The sequence below is a fragment of the Juglans regia genome, chromosome 16 (genome assembly GCF_001411555.2).
Source record: "Juglans regia cultivar Chandler chromosome 16, Walnut 2.0, whole genome shotgun sequence".
NCBI classification, from domain to species: domain Eukaryota; kingdom Viridiplantae; phylum Streptophyta; class Magnoliopsida; order Fagales; family Juglandaceae; genus Juglans; species Juglans regia.
The window spans coordinates 22,808,348-22,832,888 of record NC_049916.1 but is presented as its reverse complement, the minus strand read 5'-3'; the positions used below and the strand labels follow the sequence as shown (position 1 = coordinate 22,832,888).

General features: G+C 38.3%; 4 protein-coding genes across 4 annotated transcripts; 1 reads left to right on the top strand and 3 right to left on the bottom strand.

The window, feature by feature from the left end:
* Positions 1 to 3,028: 3,028 nt before the first annotated feature.
* Positions 3,029 to 5,624, bottom strand: LOC109006496 (geraniol 8-hydroxylase-like). Its single transcript, XM_035686236.1, has 4 exons — positions 5,582 to 5,624; positions 4,027 to 4,919; positions 3,232 to 3,903; positions 3,029 to 3,037 (listed from the first exon to the last, which is right to left on the bottom strand). Exons 1-4 carry the CDS (start codon positions 5,613 to 5,615, stop codon positions 3,029 to 3,031), a joined length of 1,608 nt encoding a protein of 535 aa, XP_035542129.1. The 5' UTR covers positions 5,616 to 5,624.
* LOC109006497 (cytochrome b-c1 complex subunit Rieske-4, mitochondrial-like) lies at positions 5,456 to 7,995 on the bottom strand. Its single transcript, XM_035686235.1, has 4 exons — positions 7,742 to 7,995; positions 7,470 to 7,572; positions 6,968 to 7,089; positions 5,456 to 6,278 (listed from the first exon to the last, which is right to left on the bottom strand). Exons 1-4 carry the CDS (start codon positions 7,993 to 7,995, stop codon positions 5,681 to 5,683), a joined length of 1,077 nt encoding a protein of 358 aa, XP_035542128.1. The 3' UTR covers positions 5,456 to 5,680.
* A 237-nt stretch (positions 7,996 to 8,232) lies between these two features.
* LOC109006720 (glycine--tRNA ligase, mitochondrial 1-like) lies at positions 8,233 to 13,812 on the bottom strand. Its single transcript, XM_018986091.2, has 9 exons — positions 13,150 to 13,812; positions 11,286 to 11,668; positions 10,944 to 11,061; positions 10,647 to 10,841; positions 10,289 to 10,513; positions 9,916 to 9,975; positions 9,689 to 9,769; positions 9,188 to 9,593; positions 8,233 to 8,903 (listed from the first exon to the last, which is right to left on the bottom strand). The coding sequence occupies exons 1-9, from the start codon at positions 13,516 to 13,518 to the stop codon at positions 8,665 to 8,667; spliced, it is 2,076 nt and encodes a 691-aa protein (XP_018841636.1). The 5' UTR covers positions 13,519 to 13,812; the 3' UTR covers positions 8,233 to 8,664.
* Positions 13,813 to 16,949: 3,137 nt separating this feature from the next.
* LOC109006723 (E3 ubiquitin-protein ligase ORTHRUS 2-like) lies at positions 16,950 to 22,639 on the top strand. Its single transcript, XM_018986094.2, has 9 exons — positions 16,950 to 17,541; positions 18,195 to 18,727; positions 19,105 to 19,230; positions 19,951 to 20,050; positions 20,187 to 20,248; positions 20,319 to 20,421; positions 20,674 to 20,818; positions 20,941 to 21,158; positions 21,772 to 22,639. Exons 1-9 carry the CDS (start codon positions 17,065 to 17,067, stop codon positions 22,273 to 22,275), a joined length of 2,268 nt encoding a protein of 755 aa, XP_018841639.2. The 5' UTR covers positions 16,950 to 17,064; the 3' UTR covers positions 22,276 to 22,639.
* The last annotated feature ends 1,902 nt before the right edge of the window (positions 22,640 to 24,541 follow it).

The window sequence follows — 24,541 nt, the reverse complement described above, 5'->3', positions numbered from 1 at the left end:
ATGTAACTTTATTTAACTTGTTTTGTTTTAAATTTTTATGGATAAAACTTGTTAGGGACCCGAACTTTGCTGATTCTATGGAGGGGTCAAATTCAATGCCTACTGGCTCTAACCCAATGATGATTAAAGACTAAAGAGGTAAGAAGATTATAATCTCTAAATTCTACCGATGTTATTGGTTATGCTAGTTTTGATGTAGCAGCTAGAATTTTGATCCCTACTTGATACTTTTTTTTTCTTTTTTTGTCGCAGCCCCACTTGATATACTGCAGTGTCTTAATTTCAGACAGAAATATGGGCCAGTCCTAAGTACTGAGTTAAAGATTAGTAAGTTGGATGTAGCAGCTATAATTTTGGTCTCGTTATATGTTAAGTACTTAAGTTGTTAAGTTTTGGATTATAATTTGTAATTTGTAATAACTTTTATATTATTATTTATTTTTATTTTTTATATAGATTAGTATTTTTTTATCATTGTATATTTCAAGATCAAGTTTTTTTAGTAGTTTTAGCTAAAAAAAATGTACAAAATTTGAAATTGGCCGAAAATATTTGAAATTGGGCAAAAAAAAAAAATCAGATTTAGATGGGATGAATGGCCCATCTTAGGCATGTCCAGACCGACTGGACCGACCTTAGACCGGACCGAACCAAAATGGATCGGACCAGACCGGACCTATATGTGACTCGGTCCGGTCCAGGGTGGAGAATTCTTGAACCAAATAGGTCAAATCCGGTCCACAAAATAGCCCAAGGTTAGATCAGACCGGACCGAGATCACCCCTAACTGAAAGTGCAAAGCTCTATTTTTTACCCATAGAGGATGAGTTTTGCACCTAGATATCCGGTAGTATATTCCGGTTGATTTTTTGGAGCTATCCAGACTTCTTTCTTGTGAGTAAAACAATTATTTTGGAGATTCAATAGCTCTGTTAGATTTAGAATTTTATTTTATTATTATTTTTATTTTTTATTTTTTTTTTGTTCTTTTAGAATTTAGTTTGTAGTTTGTGGAGTTTCTCCAGGGTCGACTTTCCTAGATTTTGTCTCCGAATAGTAAAAAGAGCATTGCCCATTTTAAGTATTCATGACTGATGAGATCGACGTGATTGTTTGTCTCATGCATTTTGAAAAGTTAACAGCGTAACTGAAATGGTATCTTTTGGGCATTACGGATGCCGTATATGTGGGTAACTTTAACACCAACTAATGCGGTATGAATGCCAACCGATCAAGGAAGTCAAAACTTTGGCTTTTATATAATTACTAACAGTAGAGTGACGTCTAAGGTAGGTTTGCCTAATTCAGTAAAATTTTATTTTTTATTTAATGATAAAAAATTAATATTTTATAAATTAAAATTAATTTTAAGTGTATCATATAATATTTATATTTTAATTATCTATTTTATTTTAATTTAAATCAATATTTAAACTTCTACTGTTAAATTAAATATAAAGATTCAAGATGTAGAGTTGATATTTAAAACTAAAAAACTAACATTTTCTTTCACTTTTCATTTCTCCCTCTCTCTCTTCGCACGTTTGCCTAATTTAGTTAATTAAGAATATTATTATATTTAAATTATGTTAAAACTCTAATTATTTATATGATTTTAATTTTTTAAAAATATTTAGTAAAATTTCATCATTTATTTAATGATGGAAGATTAATATTTTATAAATTAAATTTGATAGTCTATATATCATATGCTATTTATTTAGTTAATTAATGATATTATCATATTTAAATTATGTTAAAACTCAAATTATTTATATGGTTTTAATTTCTGAAAAATATTTAATAAGGACTTAAAATATTTATCTAAGGACTTAAAATGAAGGGTTGAGATTAATTTCTTAAAAATATTTAATAAAATTTCATCATTTATTTAATGATGAAATATTAGTATTTTATAAATTAAATCTAATAATTTATGTATGATATGTTATTTATTTTAATTTTAAATTAGTTTAAATCAATGTTTTAATAAGAGAAATTATTTATATATAAATTTTAACAAGAGAAATTATTTATTATAGTGATAAATATTACAGTCTTATAATTGTATCTCTAAATTTTAATAGAAATTATTTATATAATTTTAAAGTGTGTAAAATCTGCACAATATCTTTAAACAAATTTTAGATCTCAGACGTTGAGTTTTATAATAAAACCCCTGCCCCTCTCTCTTTCTCCCTCACTTTTCTCCCCCGGCTCTCTCTCTCTCTCCTCCCTCTCCTTCAGAGTACGTCGTACGCAGCTTTCCTCATGCCCAATTCCTCCACTGCCCAAGCCCGGACAGTCGTGCTCTGGTGAGCCTCACCGCCCCCACCCCGGCGAGTCTCCCCCACACCGGTCTCCCTCTCTCACGCTCTCTCTTCCTCTCTCTCGACAGTGCACAGCTCGAATGGGCTTGATGTTGCTGCGCCGCTGTGCGCCATCCTCTGGTGCCACCACCTCCACAGTAGCCTCCCCTCCCACCGGCCATCCTCCTCCAGCGAGCTCGACCTCCATCTCCCTGCCGTTTGCAACCACGAAGTCCACCTCTCTCTTGCATGGGTTGTCCACACCCACAGCGGAGCTCCACCTCCTCTGGCCACCGCACCACCACCGAGACTTCTTTTAGCCACCGACCACCTCTCGTAGCCATCCTCACATCCAGCCGAGCCACCATGCATGCTCACCTTCCCTCATGGACGCCCACTTCCACTTAGGCCACCTCCACCACCGTACGCCACTACCCACAGTGTGTGACCACCCTCTCCGGCATCCTTAGGCCACCACCGACCCATCCCAACCATCCATGGCCTCAATCTGCCACCTATGCTCCCTCACTCTCTCACGACATCTCTTCCTCTCACACACGGCCAATTTTTCTACCACCACCGTGATTTGTGATTTTGTGGTGATTTTACTGTTATTTTATAGTGATTTTACTGTGATTTTGTAATATTTTACTGTGAGGATGGGGATGCAGATGCACAGAGGGACGTATCACTGTTTATGTTACTGTTTATTGTTCACGTTATAGCACCTTTTAAATATAAGGAAAAATAGATTATAAAATCAATAAATATAATGTATCACGTAAAATTACGATAAATTTATTTTATTTCAAAAAAGACACTCTTAGAAGTTAGAACAATAGAGCAAGAAAAGTTTTCCTCGTGTACAAAGCACAAAGAAAATATATATTTTATTAGACAAAAATAAAACACGGTTCCCTACGAAGCTTTGGATTGCAAGGTAGGGGACTGTTCTTCGACTAAACCAAGAAAATTCTTCTGTGCAGCTATAGACTGGAATAGGAATGGCTCTTAGCGGATGAGCAATCTGTAAAGTTAAGGCAAACTTATCTTCCATACTCATATCCTCACTTTTTACCCCTTCCTCAAGCTTCCAATCGAAATTGTGGACAAGAGAACCTAACATCAAGTGCAACATTCTTATTGCCAATGGCAAACCAGGACATATTCTCCTTCCTCCACCAAAGGGTATAAGCTCAAAGTTCCGGCCTTTAACATCAATTTCCAAACCTAAGAACCTCTCTGGCATAAATGAATTTGCATTGTCCCATAAGCTTGGGTCTCGACCTATGGCCCACGCATTCACTAGGACTTGTGCACCCTTTGGGATTGTGTAACCATTAATTTCAGCGTCTGCTTTTGCTTTCCTGGGTAGTAAAAGTGGAACTACTGGGTGCAATCTAAACGTTTCTTTGACTATGGCTTGTAAGTAAGGTAATCGCGTAATATCCGATTCCTCTACAGGGTTGCCTCTGCCAATAACTTGTTCCAGCTCCGCTTGGGCTTTTGACAATGCCACTGGGTTGTGGAGTAGTTCTGCCATTGCCCATTCCAGTGTGGCTGAAGTTGTATCAGTGCCTGCAATAAATAGGTCCTAATCCAGCAGAAAGAGAATTTTAGAAGATTCATTGTAGATCACAAACCATATTGATCAAATACAAAGTAAATGTACGAGTATTTAAAAGAAATTTCAACCAGAATTGAGAGAAATAATTACCAAAAACAAACGTTTTATCTTAGTTTTGTCCATCTCCTCACTGTTCTCTTCGCTGATGTTGAGAAGGGTATCTAACATATCATTGCACTTAGCTGAACCAGCCACCTCTCTCTCTTGCAATCGTTGGCTAATCATGTGGTCAAAGAGATGCATTAGCTTCCCAAAGTAAACTGTCATGCGCTGCCTTGCCCGTTGAGGGTCGATCTTCTTAAGCAGAGGGAAATAATCTGCAAGGTTGGGTTTCCCTGCCTCTATCATGACATTCCAGACAATCTCCTTGAACTCTCTAGCTGTGTCAGAATTCAGATTGGCCAAATCCACTGAAAAAACAGTGTTCGATAACAGATTAAGCGTAGTCTTGAAAGCCGCCTTACCAATTTCTACTGCCTCTCCAGATAGGCTGCTTTGACGAGTCTCGGCAAGGAGCTCTTGCAGTTTCATGCCTCGGATATTTTGGTTGGCATCGAGTGCTTTCTTGGAGAATAGCTGGTCATTGCAGATTTTGCGAAGGTTCCTCCACTGGGTAGAAATTGGTATCCATGGCAAGCCAAACTCATCCTGTTTGTGGGCTCGAACTGCATCCGGGATTGTGCGGCTGGACAGCAGTTGATCATGCGTTTGAAGAACTTCTTTTGCCGTCTCTGCCGAGGAAATGATTATTGTTGTTACTTGGCCTAGCTTTAGGCTCACTATGGGGCCATGAATCTGGGCAAGCTTGGCTAGCGACTTGTGGGGTTTGTCACCCAAATCCAAGAGGTTTCCGATTATTGGAAATGGTTTTGGACCTGGTGGAAGCTTTTTCGAAATTGCAGTGCTTCGAGTTTTGCGGAAGGCTTGGAAGATGACCCAAGTGCAGCAAAGACATAGCAAAGTGCTATAGAAATCCATCTTTCCTAATTATGAGTACCCTGATCAGATTGGAAATAACAAAGATAGAGAAAACCAGACTAGTCTTCCTCCTTAGACAAGAAGGAAAACAGAACTCGAACAATGCTCCCAGTGTTTGCAGGAGTCAAGTTTCCCTGATATGTATTTAGGAGGACTTGACAAGTGGGGTGAGGGTGAGGGTGAGGGTGAGTCAACTATCTGCCTCGTAAGTCACTTATAATGTTGCCCCCAAAATATTCAAAGATCTTAGAATACCCAATTTTTATTTGGTGTTCAATTTTTAATTCAAAGCTCCAGTGCAGCATCATTGCTCATACATCTCTCTCGTGCAAAGATTCCACATTTTTCGTTTGGATACTTCACCAATACTGGATCCCCCACAACTACAATCACATGGCTTTAAGTCCTCTATATCTGCCCTCGAGTAAAAGCAAATGTAAAAACCAAAAAAATTGTCAAATCCACTGCTTAATGCTTCTATAAAAAGAGCAAGTTGCAGTGAGAAGGACTTTTTCTTTATAATTTAATCAAGAAATGCTTCAACAACAGTACTCAAACGTTTTGATTATTCAATAGAAATTAGAACAACATAAGTATAAAACAGCTACAAACATCGATATATAAAACCATATAACTGAACGAAAAAAAAAAAAAAAAATTATATCACTTTTACGGAGTAGAGGAGACCGGATTATCATCATGAGACCTTGCAGTAGCCAATAGCCATTCTACACTAGGAAAAGGGATCCCAAAAAAGCACCCCTCCTCATAAGGTCTCACCAACAAGTAACTTGTCATCGCTCAAGAAAGTGTAACTGGGTACCTCCAAATTGTATGGCGCTGGCCCCTTGCGAATCCTCCCAGAAGTATCATAGTGTGAGCCATGGCAGGGGCAAAACCAACCACCAAAATCACCAGCATTCGGCAGGGGAATGCAACCCAGATGAGTACAGACCCCAACAACAACAAGCCACTCTGGTTTCTTAACCCTCTCCCAGTCATCTTGTGGGTGACGAAGAGACCGAACATCTACAGCATTAGCCAACTTGATGTCCTCTTCAGTTCTATGCTTCACGAAAACTGGCTTCCCGCGCCACTTCACGGAAACAGTGGTCCCGGGCTCGATGCCGGATAAATCAACCTCGAGGGAGGCCAGGGCGAGGACATCTTTGCTGGCGGACATGCACAGAATAAACTTGATGATTAGCATCCGGATCAGGGAGGCGTACACGAACCTTCCGCCTGTCAATACCAAATAGGCAAATGCACGCTTGCTGGGCTCACCAGGCGGGTAGCGTTCGTGGTTGTGTTCATCGTATACGATTTTTTGAGTAGGGTTCTTCGCGGCTGCTTTGGGATGAGGGCTTCAGAAGAAAACCCTGGAAAAATAAATCCAACCGTTAAAGGGAAAACTTTCGGACCTCGAACATCCCGAACATATTTATAATCTTGGTTTATTTTCAGGATGCAAGACGTACCTATGCAAGTGAAATAGTAAGATCCCAAATTTGAGTACAAACCGATTGCATAATCTTAAGAATGGTGGACATAGGTGATAGATCCGTAAATGGACATGAAAATAAAAATCCAGCGTTTTCTTTCCATAGAAACACCAGTCGGTCGAAAAGTACAAAAAGACTTCATAAAAATATACTTACAAATTCATAGTTACATTAATTTATAAATTTATTTTTATAAAATCTTTTTACAACTAAAACATTCTTCAATCCTCCAACTTCAATACGTTATTCGTGGAATGAATAAACCAGGAGAACCGCAGCAAATCCGAAGATAATTGAATTGTAAACATCTTCATTGTTATTGCTGCGTCTTTTCTCAGTAACCAAAGAAAGGTTAAACAGAACACTAATTCAGAAGCAGAACAGAAATCTTGGTCAAACATACATGCATGCATACACACGTACGTATATTGTGAATACTTGAATGAAATAGATGTAAGTGATAGGAATAAACTAGGGCTGCAACCCGACCAAACCGTTTAATATTTGGGCCCGACCCATATAAACATGGATGAATATCGGTTCGGGTCAACCCGTTATCAGTTTTTCTTGTGCTGAAACTTCGGTGTTCGCATTCATGAGTCCCAAATGTGGTGAGCTTGCTGCTGAAATTGCCAAACCCAAGATCGTCGAGCCGCTTGAGAGTCCCAGAGGCCTATAGAGAAGCAAGAAAATGGAGGACAAGGAGAAGACGGAAGAAGAACAAGAGTCGAAGGAGAAAGACTCATCACACTAAGGAGCAAGAATCGAAGAAACCGCTTGAAGGATGCTCACCCACCTTCTTAACTTGGGAATAGCTTTCTCTTTTTCTCTAGGCTTAGGCTTTCACGGGAGCCAAAACAAGAATCGAACGAAATATAAGACACAATTCCATCATTTTCCAGCCAAAACCCTATACTTGTCCCTTCTAGTAAAGTTCGTGCACTCAAACCCTAGCGTAGCAGCCAAGATCCTTTGCACATAATTTACAACACCATGCGGACTTTTCCCAGAGGAACATGTCGCTTCTATTGGTAACTGGTTCAAGAACGTTACCTCATAGATAGGCCTAGGGTTCATGAAGAAGAAAATCGGGTCCAGTGTTTTCCATCCCCTAGCCATGATTTTCTCTGCATCCGTCTCCCGAATTCGTGTTAACCTAACAGTGGGTATTGGCGACAAGATCTCAGTTAATCAAAGGAGAAGATGGAAGAGGAGCAAGAATTAACAGAGGTAATGAAAGAGGCTGAGAGCTAGGGTGTGATTTGAGTGATTTTAGGCGGGTTGAAACCGGCATTTTACGGGTTCGACCCGAAAATACTTTTCACCCGTATTTACGGGTCGGCCTGCCTGCCTGGGCCGGGTCGCCTCCGGGCTCGCCGGGTCGGCCTGCAATTTTTCTGCACAGCCCTAGAATAAACAGGGAGTGACCTCTGATGAGGTACAGAAATCCAGAATGGCTGGAAGAGCCATCGGAGGATGTACCAGAGTCGGGGTTGTCTATAAAGAGATGGCGAGTGGGGAACACCAGGATTGCCCTCGGTCCTATAGACGAGAGTCTCCTCCCTGCAACTCTCAGCATCTTCTTCTCCTTCTTGTCCTTCTTGATCACAAATGTCGTTGTTGCCTACGCTTTCGCCGACCAGAAACACACAAAGAGAAGAGAGAGAGAGAGAGAGAGAGAGAGCCTGCGGAAGATAAGAACCCAGAATGCCGCCACGGAGGGACTCAACGTGTAGTATTGTGCCACCGCTCTCGCACCGACTAGAGTGACACGACAACGTTTTCACTTCTCTGATTCAAGGAAAAGGACAGGAAATTTCCAAGGCCGTGCACGGCTTAACTGAAAGAAATTTATTAGAACTGTCTAATACTGAAGTTAAGCGTATTACAACATTTTTATGGTATGTAATGTCATCAAGTTAATTCACTTTCCATCTCGCAGGTAAAATTCTTTTTCTGAAGTTCCCCCGTCGCCCAATATCCATCAAGTTGCATAGCAAGGAATGGCAGCATTGACTTGCATGCTACCCTGATTTCCACTGGACGGTACAAAGCACATTGCCAGGAGAAACACGAACATGCTGGAATCTGCTAGGTACATACCTATACTTTTCCATAAATCTTACGGTTGAGCATCACAATGCAAAAGGATTTGCCAGCAGTATGTATGAAGCAAAGGTCTGGCTGAACAATCTAAAAAATAGGTGTCACTCTTAACGGTTGTTTGCGTCGGCCTTACGATCCAACTTCACTCATCTGCCTCAACGGATCCAGAGGAATGATGGGGGAAAGTAGACCAAACATCTGTCCATGTTCTCCATCCATCGGTTACCTCCTTTACAACAGACGCTGCCTCTTCCACACTAACACGGACCTGATCCTTGCTGTCCCTCTCCCGGATTGTCACAGAGGATGTTGAATCAACAGTGATTGCAAATGGTACACCAAGTTCATCGGTTCTTGCATATCGTTTACCAATTGAAGTCCCTGTAAACATTATTCAAGAGCGTATATAATCAGTAAGAAGCACATACATATGTGCATCAGACAGCATTTTACATCTTGTAGTTTTTTTTTAGGCAAACTATCAGAGCTTTCTATGGTAACTGGAGTACTTGCAAAACAAAGACAAGACAGCTTGTACATAAACAAATGTGATCGAGACAGAAGGTTGAGCATACCGACACCAAGGCCCCAGTATTCACACATTTACCCTGTGACCCAATCATCCCTTATAACAGCCAAAGCAAATTAGTGAAAAGACTAAATACCTGTAATGTCAATCTTATGTGAGATTCCAGCCGTAGTCAATGATTGGGAGATGACTTTTGCCACCTCCTCATAATGTTGTTGCTGAACAAGTGGGAAAACCGTGCATTTAATAGGTGCTACAAGAGGCGGAAAACGGAACACATTTAATTGTTCATCCCCAGCTTTACTCAGCCTTGTATAGAAAGAGTGTTCAAAGAGGCAAAATATTATCCTCCCTATGCCAAAAGATGGCTCGATTACAGATGGTGTGAAAACTCTCTGGTGTTCTTTCTTTATCTCCTTTGAAATTGCAACCATGTTCTTCTTAATGGTAACGTTTTTTCCAAGAGTGCACACATTAAATTCACTCTCTCCTTTGGATTCTAAAGCAGCCTTCATTTCCAAAGCTTCTTTTTCATTCATTGCCTAACATGAAGAAAGCAAATGATATGTAAACCTACTGTAGGCATTACATTTTCTAGAAATCTTGCCAAGTCAAAAGATGGCTATTAAATATTTACCTCCAAAGCTTCGACCACCATTTTTTGGTTCCCCTTGAATGCAAGACCCAGCTCTTTTTTCACTGGATTGATTACTAGTTTCTGGAATTGTACACCATCATTCAAAGTAATGTTAGCCAACATCAAGCAAGTGAATTAAAAAAGTGTTGTCTTGCAAGATAGGTCATGCACTTGTGCTTATGGAATTGATAACAAAAGTGATTATGGCTAATTAACAAAAGAACTACCTCCACTTCTCTGGGTTCTGGGAATTTTTCCTGAGCCACAAGAGGGACACCACTTTTCTCCTGTCAAACATCAACTAATCAATACTCCACACGAATGTCGTTCTATGCCTTGAGACTATAGTAGATATCTTGTTAGCTGCTGGAAAACAAAAGTATTCTTACAAGCATTCTTACTTATTACAATAAAAATGGAGGAGGCTCATATCCCATTAGCAAGCTTTATCAATAACAATGTGCCAAAATGAAATTAAACTATCGATATTATTCTTAAATATTATTCCATCTCATCAAAATAGTGATTGGAGTGAACAAAACATCTTGTGTTACAGTCTAATTGTAAGAAACCTATAATAAGGATTAATCAAAGTCATACCGAGTGAGCACGCAAATCATAGGCAGACCTATCTGCAATGCCAACACATTCAATCCACCCATAGGAACACTCAATCTCAGCATCCCAACAGTCAGCGGCATAGTGGGCCATTTCATTTGCAAGATGCTGCCGGAACCGTAAACGGTCTTTGTCTATACCTAGACAAGTTAGGAAGAGATATACCCTCCCAATGAAGTAGCCAAGAGTTTCGTTGTTGACAATTCCCTGGAAGATATTTAACCACAGCATTGTCAAAAAAAGATCTACCATAGTTTGTCAAGCAAGCCATAGAGAAGAAGCTATAACCAAAAAAACAAAAAGAGAAGGTAAAGTAAAAGAAGATATTCTGCAAACCAACCCTTGAAACTGCTTCACCCAGTGGAATTTTCTTTGCAGAATGGCCGGACATTTGTTCTTCTCTTGGGAACATCAGAAACTCCAAGTTGACAACTTCTGAGAATTTTGGATGAAACTTGTTTTCAGGATCAACGAAGTGCTCAATCTCTGCTAGCGTAAACTCACGGACTCTCAAAAGGCCTTGGCGAGGAGATATCTGTCAAAATGAAAAAGTATTTTCATATTAGCTCTCTCACTAGTCTGAACTGCACAAAGACATGCACACGTGCAACTTCGAGCTTTCAAGGAGAAAATTGACCTCATTTCTAAAAGCCTGACCAATTTGAGCTGCGGCAAAGGGAAGCTTGTTCCCGTTGTAATAATACAAGTCCTTAAAATTAACAAATATGCCTTGCGCAGTTTCAGGACGCATATACCTGCAGATTGAGGTAATCAAAAACTCTACAACCAGAATTAAGTACAATAATATATTTTTTTTTTATAAGTAATTAAGTACAATAATATTTTATACAAATTCAAGAGATGAACAAAATTGACCAGCAGAGTCGGAAGAGCTTTATAACACATCAATTATACAAACTCTTTGAGCATTTTGACATTACCTATACCACCTATATTTGAACGTGTATCCAATACTCACCCAGGACTCAAGCCAGAAGGGCCTATTGAGGTTTGAAACATTAAGTTGAATGGATAAGGATCAGACAGTGGATTCTTTGTATCTGGAGCAGTAATGCCATACTCCTTGAGCTTTGCACCCAGCTCTTCAACTGAGAGATCATCCAATACTGCAAGTATATGTTTCAGTTCAGCTGCCTTCTCTGTACTTATACTAAGGTCTTTCTGAAGCTTCTCATTACAAAAATCCTTGAGCAAGTGGTCTGCACGGTAGCAGGTCCCAGTTTTCTCATCCTTCACCATAAGGTCAGTGAATTTGTCAACATGACCAGATGCCTTCAGGACCACCTCAGGTGTGACACATGGGCAGTCAACTTCCAACATGTTTTCCTCAAGCACAAAATGCTGCAAAAGCAAACAAGACGAATGACCTCAAGCTCAAAATGCTGCAAAAGCAAACAAGATGAATGATTTGATTTTTTATGGGAGGCTTTAGAATTACTGCACCTTTGAATTTTTTCATGACTCCCACTGGTTAGCTGGTGAATCTTAAGCAGGTCTAGCACAATTTAAGTTCTGTTTTGATATGATTTCTAGCAAAAACCGTTGCCTTTTGGTTTAAGTTCTAGTAAAATTGATACTGAGGTCATTTAAAACGAATCTGATTATGGATGATTTGAAGACTCGTGAGGATACTGGAAAAGGATGAGAACCGTGTGCTTTAACAATGCACCATGCATCGATCTGGCTCTTCACTAGAAAAATCTTGCAGGTCTAGAGCAAATTAGCTTTTGTTCATGGATAACTTCCACTAAAAAGAGTTACCTTTGGTTTAAGTTCCAGTAAACTTGATAATTGAGGTCATTTAAAATGCAACTGATTATACAAAACTTGAAGACCCGTGAAGACACCGGAATGATAGCACTTTGTGCAATAATGGATCGTGCTTCATTCTGACTGTTCCTTCTGTTTTTGGTAAGTAATCCGGTTGGCTCTTCTTCTATCCCCAAAAACACACTGACCCTTAACAACCACAGATTATACAAAACTTGAAGACCCGTGAAGACACCAGAATGATAGCACTTTGTGCAATAATGGATCGTGCTTCATTCTGACTCTTCCTTCTGTTTTTGGTAAGTAATCCGGTTGGCTCTTCTTCTATCCCCAAAAACACACTGACCCCAAAAAAAAACTTTCAGGACTAGATGAACCAAACCACAAAAAAAAAATTAATAAATAAAAATTCAGCACTCTTTTATTGAATTTAAAGGGTAACTACAAGCCACGTGAATAAGTACAGATATATTAATATCAATAGGCGTAACCAAGTATTTGGGTGTATACAACAACACCTAACCCATAATAGAGAGCCCCTAATGAACATCGCCCAAGAGGGAGAAATTAGAAACCTATCCGATGTTCACCAAACCCTATTGGGACAAAACACACCTCGGCAAGTCACTGTAACTACCCCAACCTCTTGTTTCCCAGATCCTACGAGGACGGAGGAAGGCTTTATGCCCTCCCTCTAGTCCTCCCTCAACTTGTACTATCTCCCTCTGCTTCGTAGTTGATTGTCCAAGTAGGACGCTTTTAACTCCCACCAACACAGACGCCAGAAGCACAGCACAATATAAACCGTAACATTGTCTTGCATTGTGTCTAAGAAATAAAAAATATCAATGAAAGGTGACGAATATTGTAAGCCAGCACATCAACGAAATGCATGTCTGCTGTGTACCTTAAAAACCCAAAATATATTGTCAATTATTATCTATCATTCTAATTAAACTAGTAAGAGCTGAAGCTCTTTTTATTGTACGTCTGTCGTATCGTTTCAAGCATTCGTGAACTTTAAGTCACTCTAGGCAAAGATTTTGGCTTACCTGTCGCCAGAAAGCCAGAACGTTAGACTTAACCGCACAGCCCGGCGGGCCATAATCATAAAGACCAGCAACGCCGCGATAGATTTTGAAGGACGGAATGTAGAACAAACGCCGTTCCAGAGTGTTCACCACCGCCTGACGGAACGCTTCCCTGTTGAGGGAGCTATCACCGCCGCCAATGGCAGCTTGGAGCTGCCTTTCGATCGATGTCTTCTCAAGCTTCAACCCATTAAGGGATTCAATGGCGGCGTCGATTTCAGGCTTGGCTGCTCCAGCTGCTTTCAGAGCCCGGACGGCGTTGCCATGGGCTTCGATGGCTGATTGCTTCTCTGCTAGCGTCTTGCGGAGAATCTCCTCAGAGGCGTCCATTGGAACCGAGCAGCACCCGAAGAATTAGTGGGCTAGGAGTCTCGAGGGGCGACGCGAACCAATCAGAGAGAATGAATGCTGTCCAGATGAAGCAGATGAGGATGTGAGAAGAAAGAACGATCGCATGCGGCCTGGGCTGAGCCGCTGAGTAAACTTGCTAGGGTTTTTCCCGAAAGGGATAGTGGATTGGATATCAGGGAACTGTTTGTGGACCGGGGCGATGCAAGTGCAATTCCGATTCGAGATCACCTCTTTAACCGATAGAGATTCGGCCTAGAACCATGTTGATCCAATAATGTGTTTGTAAGCATACTGTGGGATCATCTGTGAATATTAATAAAAAATATTAATAAAATATTAAATAATAATAATAAATAAGTATAAAATAATAAATAGCAATAGAGTGATATATTGTATAATTTCACCACTCGGACACAGCCTAATATTTTTTTTTTTACTCAGTGAACAGCTTTCTGCAAAATATATCGAGACTTGAATTTGAGCCTATAATATTCATAGATTTTTTTTTATTTTTATATAAATTCACTTTATCAATTATAAAAAAATACCCCTAAAAGTCAACAAACAACAATAAAGATTTTATAATTTTTTTTAGCATTTAATATAGATATTTTTCACTAAAATAAAAAGCCATATAAATTAATGTGTTGTATTTTAGAAAAAATCTAGAGAATAGCCACCATTTGGCAGCTGCTAGATCACACCTTACATGGCCTAGTAAAATGGTAAATTTCTCCTTATAACAAAACCCATGTTCCCTTCTCTCAAATTCTCTAATTTCAAATGCCCAACATAGCTCATCTCCCCCACCCCCACACTCACACCTGCGTGAAGTGTTGGGCATAGTGATGGTATCGAGATGGAATATGGCGAAGATACGATGGCTCGTGGAGGAGCTTGGGTCGTGGGTCTCAAACAGTGGAAATGGATAGGGGGAGCTAAGGGTGGCATGGTTGAGCTTGGAGGGTTGAAAGAGGTGCGGTATAACTGATGGTGGCGAGAGAGAGGCGGCACGGTGGCTAAAAGGCAAGAGATCTAGGCCAAATGGATGGAGAAACCTATGGTTGAGTGAGGGTGCGTGAGAGGCAATTTGAGATTATGGGTAGATGGGGTAGGTTGATGGTGGCCAGTGAAAGCTCTAGGTGGCAATGTACAGTGGGCTAAAATGGAGAACCTGTGTATGGGTGAAACCCATTTCGTAAAAGAGAGGGAGAGGGTTGCCGTGCTATGGAAGCTCAACGATGGCTAGGGGGAAGGTCAAGGGCTTGGTGGTGCTCAACGATGGGGTTAAAAGCTTACGACGACAATGGTAGCAGCAGTGAGAGGGAGTAACCGTGTAAGAGAACTCATTTCGGGTTGAGAGAGGGGCTGTCGTGGAGGCTTGAAGATGGCTAGAGGTGGACAACGTGAGGGGGAACCGATGGTGGTGGCTGATAGCACTATAGGGGCGCATGGCGAGGCTGGGTGAGCTGAGAAAGGAATAAGGGTCGCTGAGAGATGAAAATGACATTCTGTTTTTAAAAAAAAAAAAAAGTGTGCTACAAATCAATCGTGAATAGTAAACAGTGGTTGATATGTAGTAAAACTCTGTATTTTAAGTGATTTCTTATATTAACTGTTTAAACTAAAAATTAATTAAAATAAGCCAAATCAGCCAACATGATTGAACTTGAGAAATATTTCGATGGAAGGCCCACAATCTACGGTATGTACTTATCGCTCCTCACTAAAAATGACTTTGAATATTAAAATATGTAAATATATACATCAAATTTAATGAAATCTTAAATGATTAAGGTCTCACTTAGATATAAAAATACTCATTAACTTGTTTCATTTTATCATTACAAATAAAATTAATAATAATAATATTAAAAAATAAAATTATAATAATATTTTATTAAATTCATCTAAAACCATCTCATCTCATTATCCAAATAAATCCTAAGGCCTCATTTGTTTTCATAGTCATTCTCATCTTATCTTATTATTACAATATTTTTAAATTATCATATAAAATAAAATAAACAATTTAACTTTTTTAAATCTTAAATAAACTAATATTAAAAAAATATTATAACAATATTTTATTTAACTTTTAATTTTTATCTCATTTTATTTCATCTATAAAAACGAACGAGGCCTAATACTATTTGTTTAATGTGAATATATATTTTGATTCAAACCGATAAATACATGTTAAACCATATGAAAGTAACTCAATAGCCATTGAGCTACCACCATTAATAATTAATTACAGTTATTTCGTATTTAAGTAATTGATATAGAAAATACAATTGTGTTAAGGAGACGTTTGGATTCGAATATGACTTGAGATGAGTTGAGATAGATTGTAAATAGTAATGAGATGAGTTGTGAATAGTAATGAGATTTGTGAATTAAAGTTGTTGAATAGTAATGAATAATAGTGAGATGAGTTGAGATGAGCTGAAATGAGCTGCGAATACAAACGTCTAAATCTGGTGATGCAATTGAAAATAACAAATTTATAGTTAAAATAGTATTGTTATTCTCAAATAAGTTGATATTAAAATAATGGATAACATAAACTACAGTATTACTTATATTCAAAATCTTGATATGTTAGTCAAGTCATGCAACATATATATTTATATTTCTATATATTTATTACGTAGTTTTTAAAAGAATTTTGATCTTATAAAGCAAGGTTAAAAAAAAATTATATTCTTAAGTCAATATATAAAATATAAATAATAAAATATTTATATAACATAATTTAATTTAAAAAATAAATATTAAAGAATCATAAGTCTCTCCATCCTTCCAGTTATCGATGTGCCAAAATACAGTTGTGACATTAAATAATAGTCAGAAAATACATAAAGTGAAATACCTACCCCATGTGTTTTTTAAGCGGACTTTAGACGTAACAAAAAAATTTAAAATAACAGAGAAATGATTTGTATAAATTTTAAATAGATAAATATTATATAAATCCTTATAAAAAAAAGTAGATTATAACTTAAAAAAGTATGGAAAAAACTATTATTTATTAACAAAATCCATTATTTTATAAAAGATTTATATAAGATTTGAGACTTATATATAACATTATTTAAAATAAAATATTTGGGTAGGCTTCTATTGGAACTTGAATAAATATAGATAGAAGTCATTATTAAAAGTATCTATTTTACACACATGATGTAGTATCATCTAGACTACACATATTTTTAAATGAGTGTTGAAAATAATCAACTAAAAATAATCATACAGTGAATATAAAATATGTATTACTATACTAACTTCTCTTTAACATTACATTTTATTGATGTACATAGTCATGCCTGAAAAATAATTTACCATTTATGGAGTAAAAGTAGAAGAGGGAAAAAGTTGAAATTTCAAAATCAATTTCCGACGAAAATATACTCACTTGAAAAACCAGCTTCAGTCCAACTTCCTCGCTGCCCCCCCTCTCTCTCTCTCTGGACCTACTGCCCTCAATCCTCTTGTTGACTTCGTGGCGTATCCTTCACTCCCATGGAGCACGCCATTGAGCTTCCCTGCGACGGTGACGGCATTTGCATGGTATGCAAAAAGAAGCCCTCCTCGCTGGGCGACACTCTCACCTGCAAAACATGCGCCACGCCCTGGCACGTCGCTTGCATCTCCTCTTCCCGCCCCCAAACCCTCGTCGATGCCCTCCATTGGGACTGCCCGGACTGTTCGTTGATCTCCCCCAAAACATGCGCCGATGCCGGACCGTCGAGGAGTTCCGGAGACTTGATCGCGGAGATTCGGGCGATCGAGTCGAACGGGTCTCTTACCGAGCGGGAGAAGGCGAAGAGACGGCAGGAACTGATGTATAAGGGTGCGCGATCTTCAGATGGAAACGACGATGACGACGCGAATCCCAAGAAGAAGGGGATGATCACCAGCGATAACGAAGTTCTTGGTATTCTCGATAACAGTTTGAACTGTTCGTTTTGCATGCAGTTACCGGAAAGACCTGTGACGGTGTGTGATTTCGTTTTCTTTCGTTTGTTTCTATAATTTCTTGCTCTGTTTGGCCAAGTAACCTCACCAAATCACATTGTGCATGCTTTGCGTTTTATTTTAACTTCACAGTAGGGAAAACAGCTAAGCTGTTCAGAGTATACATTATCGTGTTTATAGCGTAGTGAATTATTATTTGTAGTAATAGGTTGTTTTCCACTGGGCATTGGATTCTTCATTGTAGATTTTGAATCTGTGCTGTTGCATATGGAGTATCTCTTTTTACAATCTTCTAGCTGTTTCGGTGGGCTTACTGGCAGGGGGAATGCAGTCGTTTCTTGGAGCCGCTATTTGAAATGGGAATTCAAAGCTGAGAGTTAATGGGTTTTTAGCTGTTTTGGAAGTATTTTGAAATGCCTGGGGCTTTTCTATGTTATACCAGATTAATTTAGTTCTGAAGCCGTCACAACGGCTACATGTGAATTTATAAGCATTTTCTTTAATTGTTTCATTTTAGTTCTTTCCTTCTGTGCTTTAACTGGTTAAACATGATGAATGATACGTCTACTGGTTAACTTAAAAGGCAAATGGATCGTGGTTGCGAGGTAGAGGGCGTGTGTGTTTCTTTAATTGGCAGCAGCTCGTGACCTTGTTATTTTTTCTTGTTGTTTCAGACTCCTTGCGGTCACAACTTTTGCTTAAAGTGCTTCCAGAAATGGATTGGGCAGGGCAAGCGCACTTGTGCGAATTGTCGCAATAAAATACCAGTCGGTATGGCAAGCCAACCTCGGATAAACTCTACACTTGTCATTGCCATTCGAATGGCAAGAATGTCAAAATCAAATGCTGTAGGGGGTCCCCCAAAGGTTTATCACTTCATACGCAACCAAGACCGCCCAGATAAAGCATACACCAGTGAACGAGCAAAGAAAGGTGGAAAGGCCAATGCTAGTAGTGGAAAGATATTTGTCACGGTCCCTCCTGATTATTTAGGGCCAATCCTAGCAGAAAATGACCCTGAGAGAAACCAGGGTGTGCTGGTTGGGGAGACCTGGGAAGATAGGCTGGAATGTAGGCAGTGGGGTGTGCACCTTCCTCTTGTTGCAGGAATTGCTGGGCAGTCAAAGTATGGTGCCCAGTCGGTGGCCCTATCTGGAGGCTATGAAGATGATGAGGACCATGGCGAATGGTTCCTCTACACAGGGAGGTATTTTCTTCTCAGTACTATTGACATTCATACTTGAGTTCTGGCTTTAGTGAGTAATTGGGTTGCTTTTACCAATTCTTTTAATGAGCTGCGGTATATTCATAATGGCTAATTTCATCTATTCAACAAGTTTTTTGCATCTGCTTGATGCTGTTCTTGTATGATTGTACGGAATAAAGGTTTTACATGATTATTTTGTCAAAGAAATGGTCGGTAATGGTCATATTAATTGAAATATAACTATTAAATTTGGATGGATGACATGCACTTACTTAGAATTTAGTTTTTCAATAGAAAAAGAAGACCCTGGTTTTTTTTTTGTAGTATGCTGCTCACATCTTAAACGAATGATCTTTTCTTGATTCCTTGCAATATAGCGGCGGAAGAGACCTTAGTGGCAATAAACGCACAAACAAGGAACATTCTTTTGATCAAAAGTTTGAAAAATTCAACGAGGCATTACGAGTAAGTTGCCGGAAGGGTTATCCTGTTCGTGTGGTGAGGTGAGTCATTTTAATGAAAGTTCATTATAATCTGGTAGCATGCAGCTGCATCTGGGTCTTTGACTGTTAAGGTCTTTATTGCAAATTTCTTATATGTGGAAAAAATAGATAGTGCTGTATTTGCATAACCAATCTCAGTTTTCAAACAATATAGAAATATAATGGCTCACTGTTCTGGTATCATTTATAGTAGTCATAGATTCTTCATAGCGTGCATGAAGCAAAGTCACTGGATAATTATAGTTTTCAACCTCTACAAATTTGGTGGCTTATAAAACAAACATTAGAAATTGAAAAGGTTAATGATCTTATCCACTCTGCAAACATTTTGTTTTCCTATGGAGGAACTTACAGTTAATGAGCTTGCATGTTAAAAGAAAACAGGGTGAGATGAACAAATGGAAGGTATCGTTTTTCCTAAACAGGCAGCCAATGCCATTCTCTTTGTGAAAAACTCCACAAAATGTTGGGCCTCGAAACCCTTATATTTTTCGGTACTTATATCACTGTTTCATTAACTATTCGGTAGAAATTCTGTTATTGGTCATCAGTTCCATCAAGGGGATCATTTCACTGTATAAGCTACTTTTTGTTTTCTTGAAAAAAAATACTTATAGCTTGAGACTAGCTTAGCTGCATGAGATTGTTTCTAAAGGTTCACACTTCTGTTTTGTATATTTATCTTTTTCTTAATTAAATTGTTTTGGGAGTGGGGGACAGGTCTAACAAGGAGAAGCGCTCTTCTTATGCCCCAGAGACAGGGTTACGTTATGATGGGATTTACAGAATTGAGAAATGCTGGCGGAAAAATGGGACTCAGGTAAGATGCTTATGACCGTTAAAAGAAAAACAATAAAATAGCCGCTTCTGCTGTGTTCTAGCTGAACTTGTTCAATGATAAATTGTATTATGTTTAGGGATATAGCTTCTTAACCGATGAATGCTTGTTTTGTTAGGGGTATAAGGTATGCAGATATCTTTTTGTTAGATGTGACAATGATCCTGCCCCCTGGACAAGGTCTGTTATTTCCACCCTGTCTCTCTCTAGGGATGTGTGTGAGACTAAATCTTTGGAGATGATTCTGTAGCGATGATCATGGAGACCGGCCAAGACCACTGCCTATCATTAATGAGTTAAAGGATGCAATTGACATGACCGAAAGGAAGGCAACTCCATCCTGGGACTATGATGTAAGCTAATGTCTATTACTTCCTGTATTCAAAGGGGGTTCCCTCTCTGTCTCTTTCTAATTTTTTCTTCCTATTGTTTCATTTCTTCTTTCCAAACCTCTTTGGTGTACACAATGTCTGCAAAAAGTATCTGGGTATAAAAGATTGTATCTAGGAGTCTCTAAACCTTTCTATTGGGCTCTTAGACTATTTAGCAAAGAGGGTAGATGTTGATTTTTTAAGTGTCCTAAACTGTTCCATATTGATTCTCAGGAGGAAAGAGGCTGCTGGAGGTGGAAGAGACCTCCACCATGTAGCAGAAAACCGGTCGATAACGGAGAATTGGAAGAAGGGAAGATCACAAGGAAAGTTACACAGCGAGCACAAAATATGCCTGTGAAAACTAAACTTCTAAAAGGTTTATAGTCCTGTATAATTCACATTTATAAAGTTCATTTTCATCACTCATTTTCATGCTTTACCATATTTCAACCCACTCTGATGCCTGAGAAGTCATGCTTATTTTAATTGACCATGCAGAGTTTAGCTGCCACATCTGTCGGAAGTTGATGGCTTTCCCGCTTACCACCCCTTGTGCTCATAACTTTTGCAAAGCTTGTCTTGAGGGTGCTTTTGCTGGTAAAAGTTTAATGAGACAGAGGACATGTGAAGGCAGACGAATGTTAAGAGCACAGAAGAACATCATGAAATGCCCTTCTTGTTCAACTGACATAGCTGACTTTCTTCAGAATCCACAGGTATGCTTGGTAGATCACACTCACTTGGGTTTTGACAGTTCATATAATGTCTGGACATGATTTATGCTGAATGGTTCTAGTGAAAACGTTTCAGCATCACACAAGCCTGCAATATGATCACGGGTTGATGGATCTTCTAATTAGTTGGTTGAGGCAAGTGTAGTCTACATTTGGTTACCTGGAGGAGAGGGGCTTGGGTTGGGTATGAGTTTTAGTTCCAATGGAAATTGAACTATTTTATTCTGTCCTATGTGCCATTTAGAATGAGTTGATTATGTTCATTGCAGTCGAACAAGTTGTTTGATTCTAAACTTGCGTATCACATGACTTGTTAGATGACAATTTTTTTTTACGTGCCATTTAGAATGAGTTGATTATGTTCATTGCACTTGAACAAGTTGTTTGCTTCTAAACTTGTATATCACAGGACTTGTTAGATGACAATTTTTTTTTTTATGAAAGCGATGACATTTTTTATTCAGCTGTTGTGTTTATGTATCTGTAGTGACCAGCCCTCATTCTCATTTTGCAACCATCTGTTTTGGTTGCAATGCTCATCAAAATAGTAAGGAGTGGCACAAACTTATTTGTGATATCTGAGTTTCTGTAACAGGTTAACAGAGAACTGATGGAGGTGATAGAATCACTACAACGCACAATTGAAGAGGCAGAAACTATTGACTCAAGTGAAGAAATTGATGGCACCCACCAGAAGCAGGATGGAGTTGCTGACAGTATAGAAATTTGTGATGCGAATAATGCAATTCTGAAGGAAGCAAAGGACAACAGTTTGAAAACTCAGATTGCAAGTGAAGTTTGGCAAACAGACCAGTTAAAAAAAGCAAGTGGTGACAAATGTAGATTAAATCCTGGTGGAAAGAAGGGGAGAACATTCTCTACGCAGCCTGATGCTGCTGAAGGCCAAAATGGTGTTGATGATAATGTTAAAGCTGAAAAGGCCTCCAGTAACATACTACTAGATCCTGCAGTAGAATGCAAAGTCAAACAGACTTGCAAAAGGAAACAGTTGGACAATGGAGGCAGCTTGTCAACATTGGATGTTGGAGTGAAGACTAGAAGCAAAAGGGCTAAAAATGCAAGTGGTCGAATGAACTGATTGACCATCAGTTCTGCTTCATCATAAACGAAAGCTGGAACTGTGGTATTGGTACCTCTCTCTCTCTCTCTCTCTCTCTGTGTTGCTTGGGGAAAGTGCGCACTCAAACTAGTTATAAAGCTGCTACGCTCCTTGTACATTATCTTTAGTTTGAGAACAATGAGGGGATGGTGGATGGTTCCATTTTCTGGGATCCATGTAACTTGATCATTGAACATGTTGGCGTCTTAATTTGATTTGTTTCTAATGATGATCGGGCATTTTCCATGGATATCTCTTTAATGTTTCCATGTTGAAAAATGACTTAACTCCGCGTATTAGCATCAAGATGTCATAAATAGAGCATGCAGTTGAATGTTGGCAAGGAACTTGACTCGTTATATCTTACTCCTTTTTTCTTAAGAAATGGTGCTGCGACAGCTGAATGTTTTTATGAGAATAACTAGTTGCAGATCATTTTAATTCACTGCCAAACAGTAAAAGAAAAATAGGAAAATTATTGCAGAGGTCTTTGGGATTTCATGGTAATGCATTGCCACGGGGGTGGATACTTGCCACACATAAATAATGTGCTAGAAAAGAGAATTATAGAAAGTACATGTTGTTCTGTGGTTCGCCGCAGAGTTCTTTTTTTCCTATTTGGTTCTTTAGGCCCGTTTCGATATAAAAATTATTTTATCTCATCGTATTATTATAATTTTTTTAAATTTTTACACAAAATATAATAAATAATTTAATTTTTTTAAATTTAAAATAATAATAATATTAAAAAATAATATTCTAATAATATTTTATTCAACTTTTATCTAAAATCATCTCATCTCATATCATCTCATCTTCCAAACGGACCTAATTGTAGGGGTGCACTTCATAGCTAACAACTTTGACATTGATTGGCTCAGCTTGATTTTGAACCATTTTTGTGATTCCCACTAGCCATTTTGTGAAAGGGTAGGCGTGAAACTTGTTCTCCGTCATAAATATTAAATGGAAACCTCATCACTTCGTAGCTGTATTGGACTTTGTTTTGATCCATAAGAGTTTCATAAGGCCCAAATTAATTCAGACTTTCTGGGCTTTGATTTGTATTGGCCCCAAAAAGAGGGATTGCCCAAAGATCATCTTTAGACTTGTTGGACTTTATTCTCTTCAGCTAGTTGATATAGACTCTGGCTACCTCAATTACGTCTCTTTATTTATTTATTTAAATTAGATGAATCACGCTTTTAAAGAGAGATAGACACAATGTTATATGCTCAATAGTCAATAATCGATATTATTTTAAAAATTTATAGGAACAATATTAAATTTTTGAAAACGTATATGATGTGATTATCATTATTTATACTTAAATAATCTAATGTGTGCATAAAGAGAGAATTTCTATTTGATTAACTTTTAATTAATTTTTAAAAAATTTTAAGCTTAGTTTGGTTATACAGTTCAGATGAGATGAGATGTTTGTTGAAAGTTGAATAAAATATTTTTATAATATAAAATTATTTTTATTTTAAAATTTAAAAAAATTAAATTATTTATTATATTTTATGCGAGAGTTAAAAAAATTATAATAATTATATAAGATAAGATAAGATAAAATAGTTTGATTTTGTATAACCAAACCCGTTCTTAAGATTTTATAAATTTAAACGTGATATTTCTTATATTAAAAGAATTTATGATCTAATTTTCTCACATTAAATCATATTTATTAATTGATAAACTTATTTTTATAAAATCCACGTTAATTTATTAAAAAATCCATTATTATGCATTGAGTGGTATTTCAAGATTTATCATCATGAAGCCTGAGAGCACAATTCACCGCTTCGAAAGGAGCCGCAAAAATTGACGTCCTGAGGGGAAGCCGAAAGCAAACAAAAAAGAAACAGAGAGAGAGAGAGAGAGAGAGAGAAATGGGCCACACACAGCCGGTCACGCAAAGTGCAGCCTCTTGTCTCTATCGTATCAATATATATACACATCAAATCGCCCCCCCCTAATCCCATGCCATGCTTTTCTTGGGAAGGGGACACTTCCCATGTCAGCCTTCACGCTTGGGCGGTTTTCAATAATTAATTATATACAAAAAAAAAAACAAAAGAAGCGAAAGCTCCAACTCGAACTCGAAGCTTCTTTTTTACCTCTTTGTCGGTTTCTGAGTGACTTCTTCTGCATCCAATCCTCAAAGCCACTTTTCTTGGGCTTTGGACGGTCTCAAATGGCCCACTGGCAGATTGCTTTTTTGGGCAAGTTGGCACGGCCC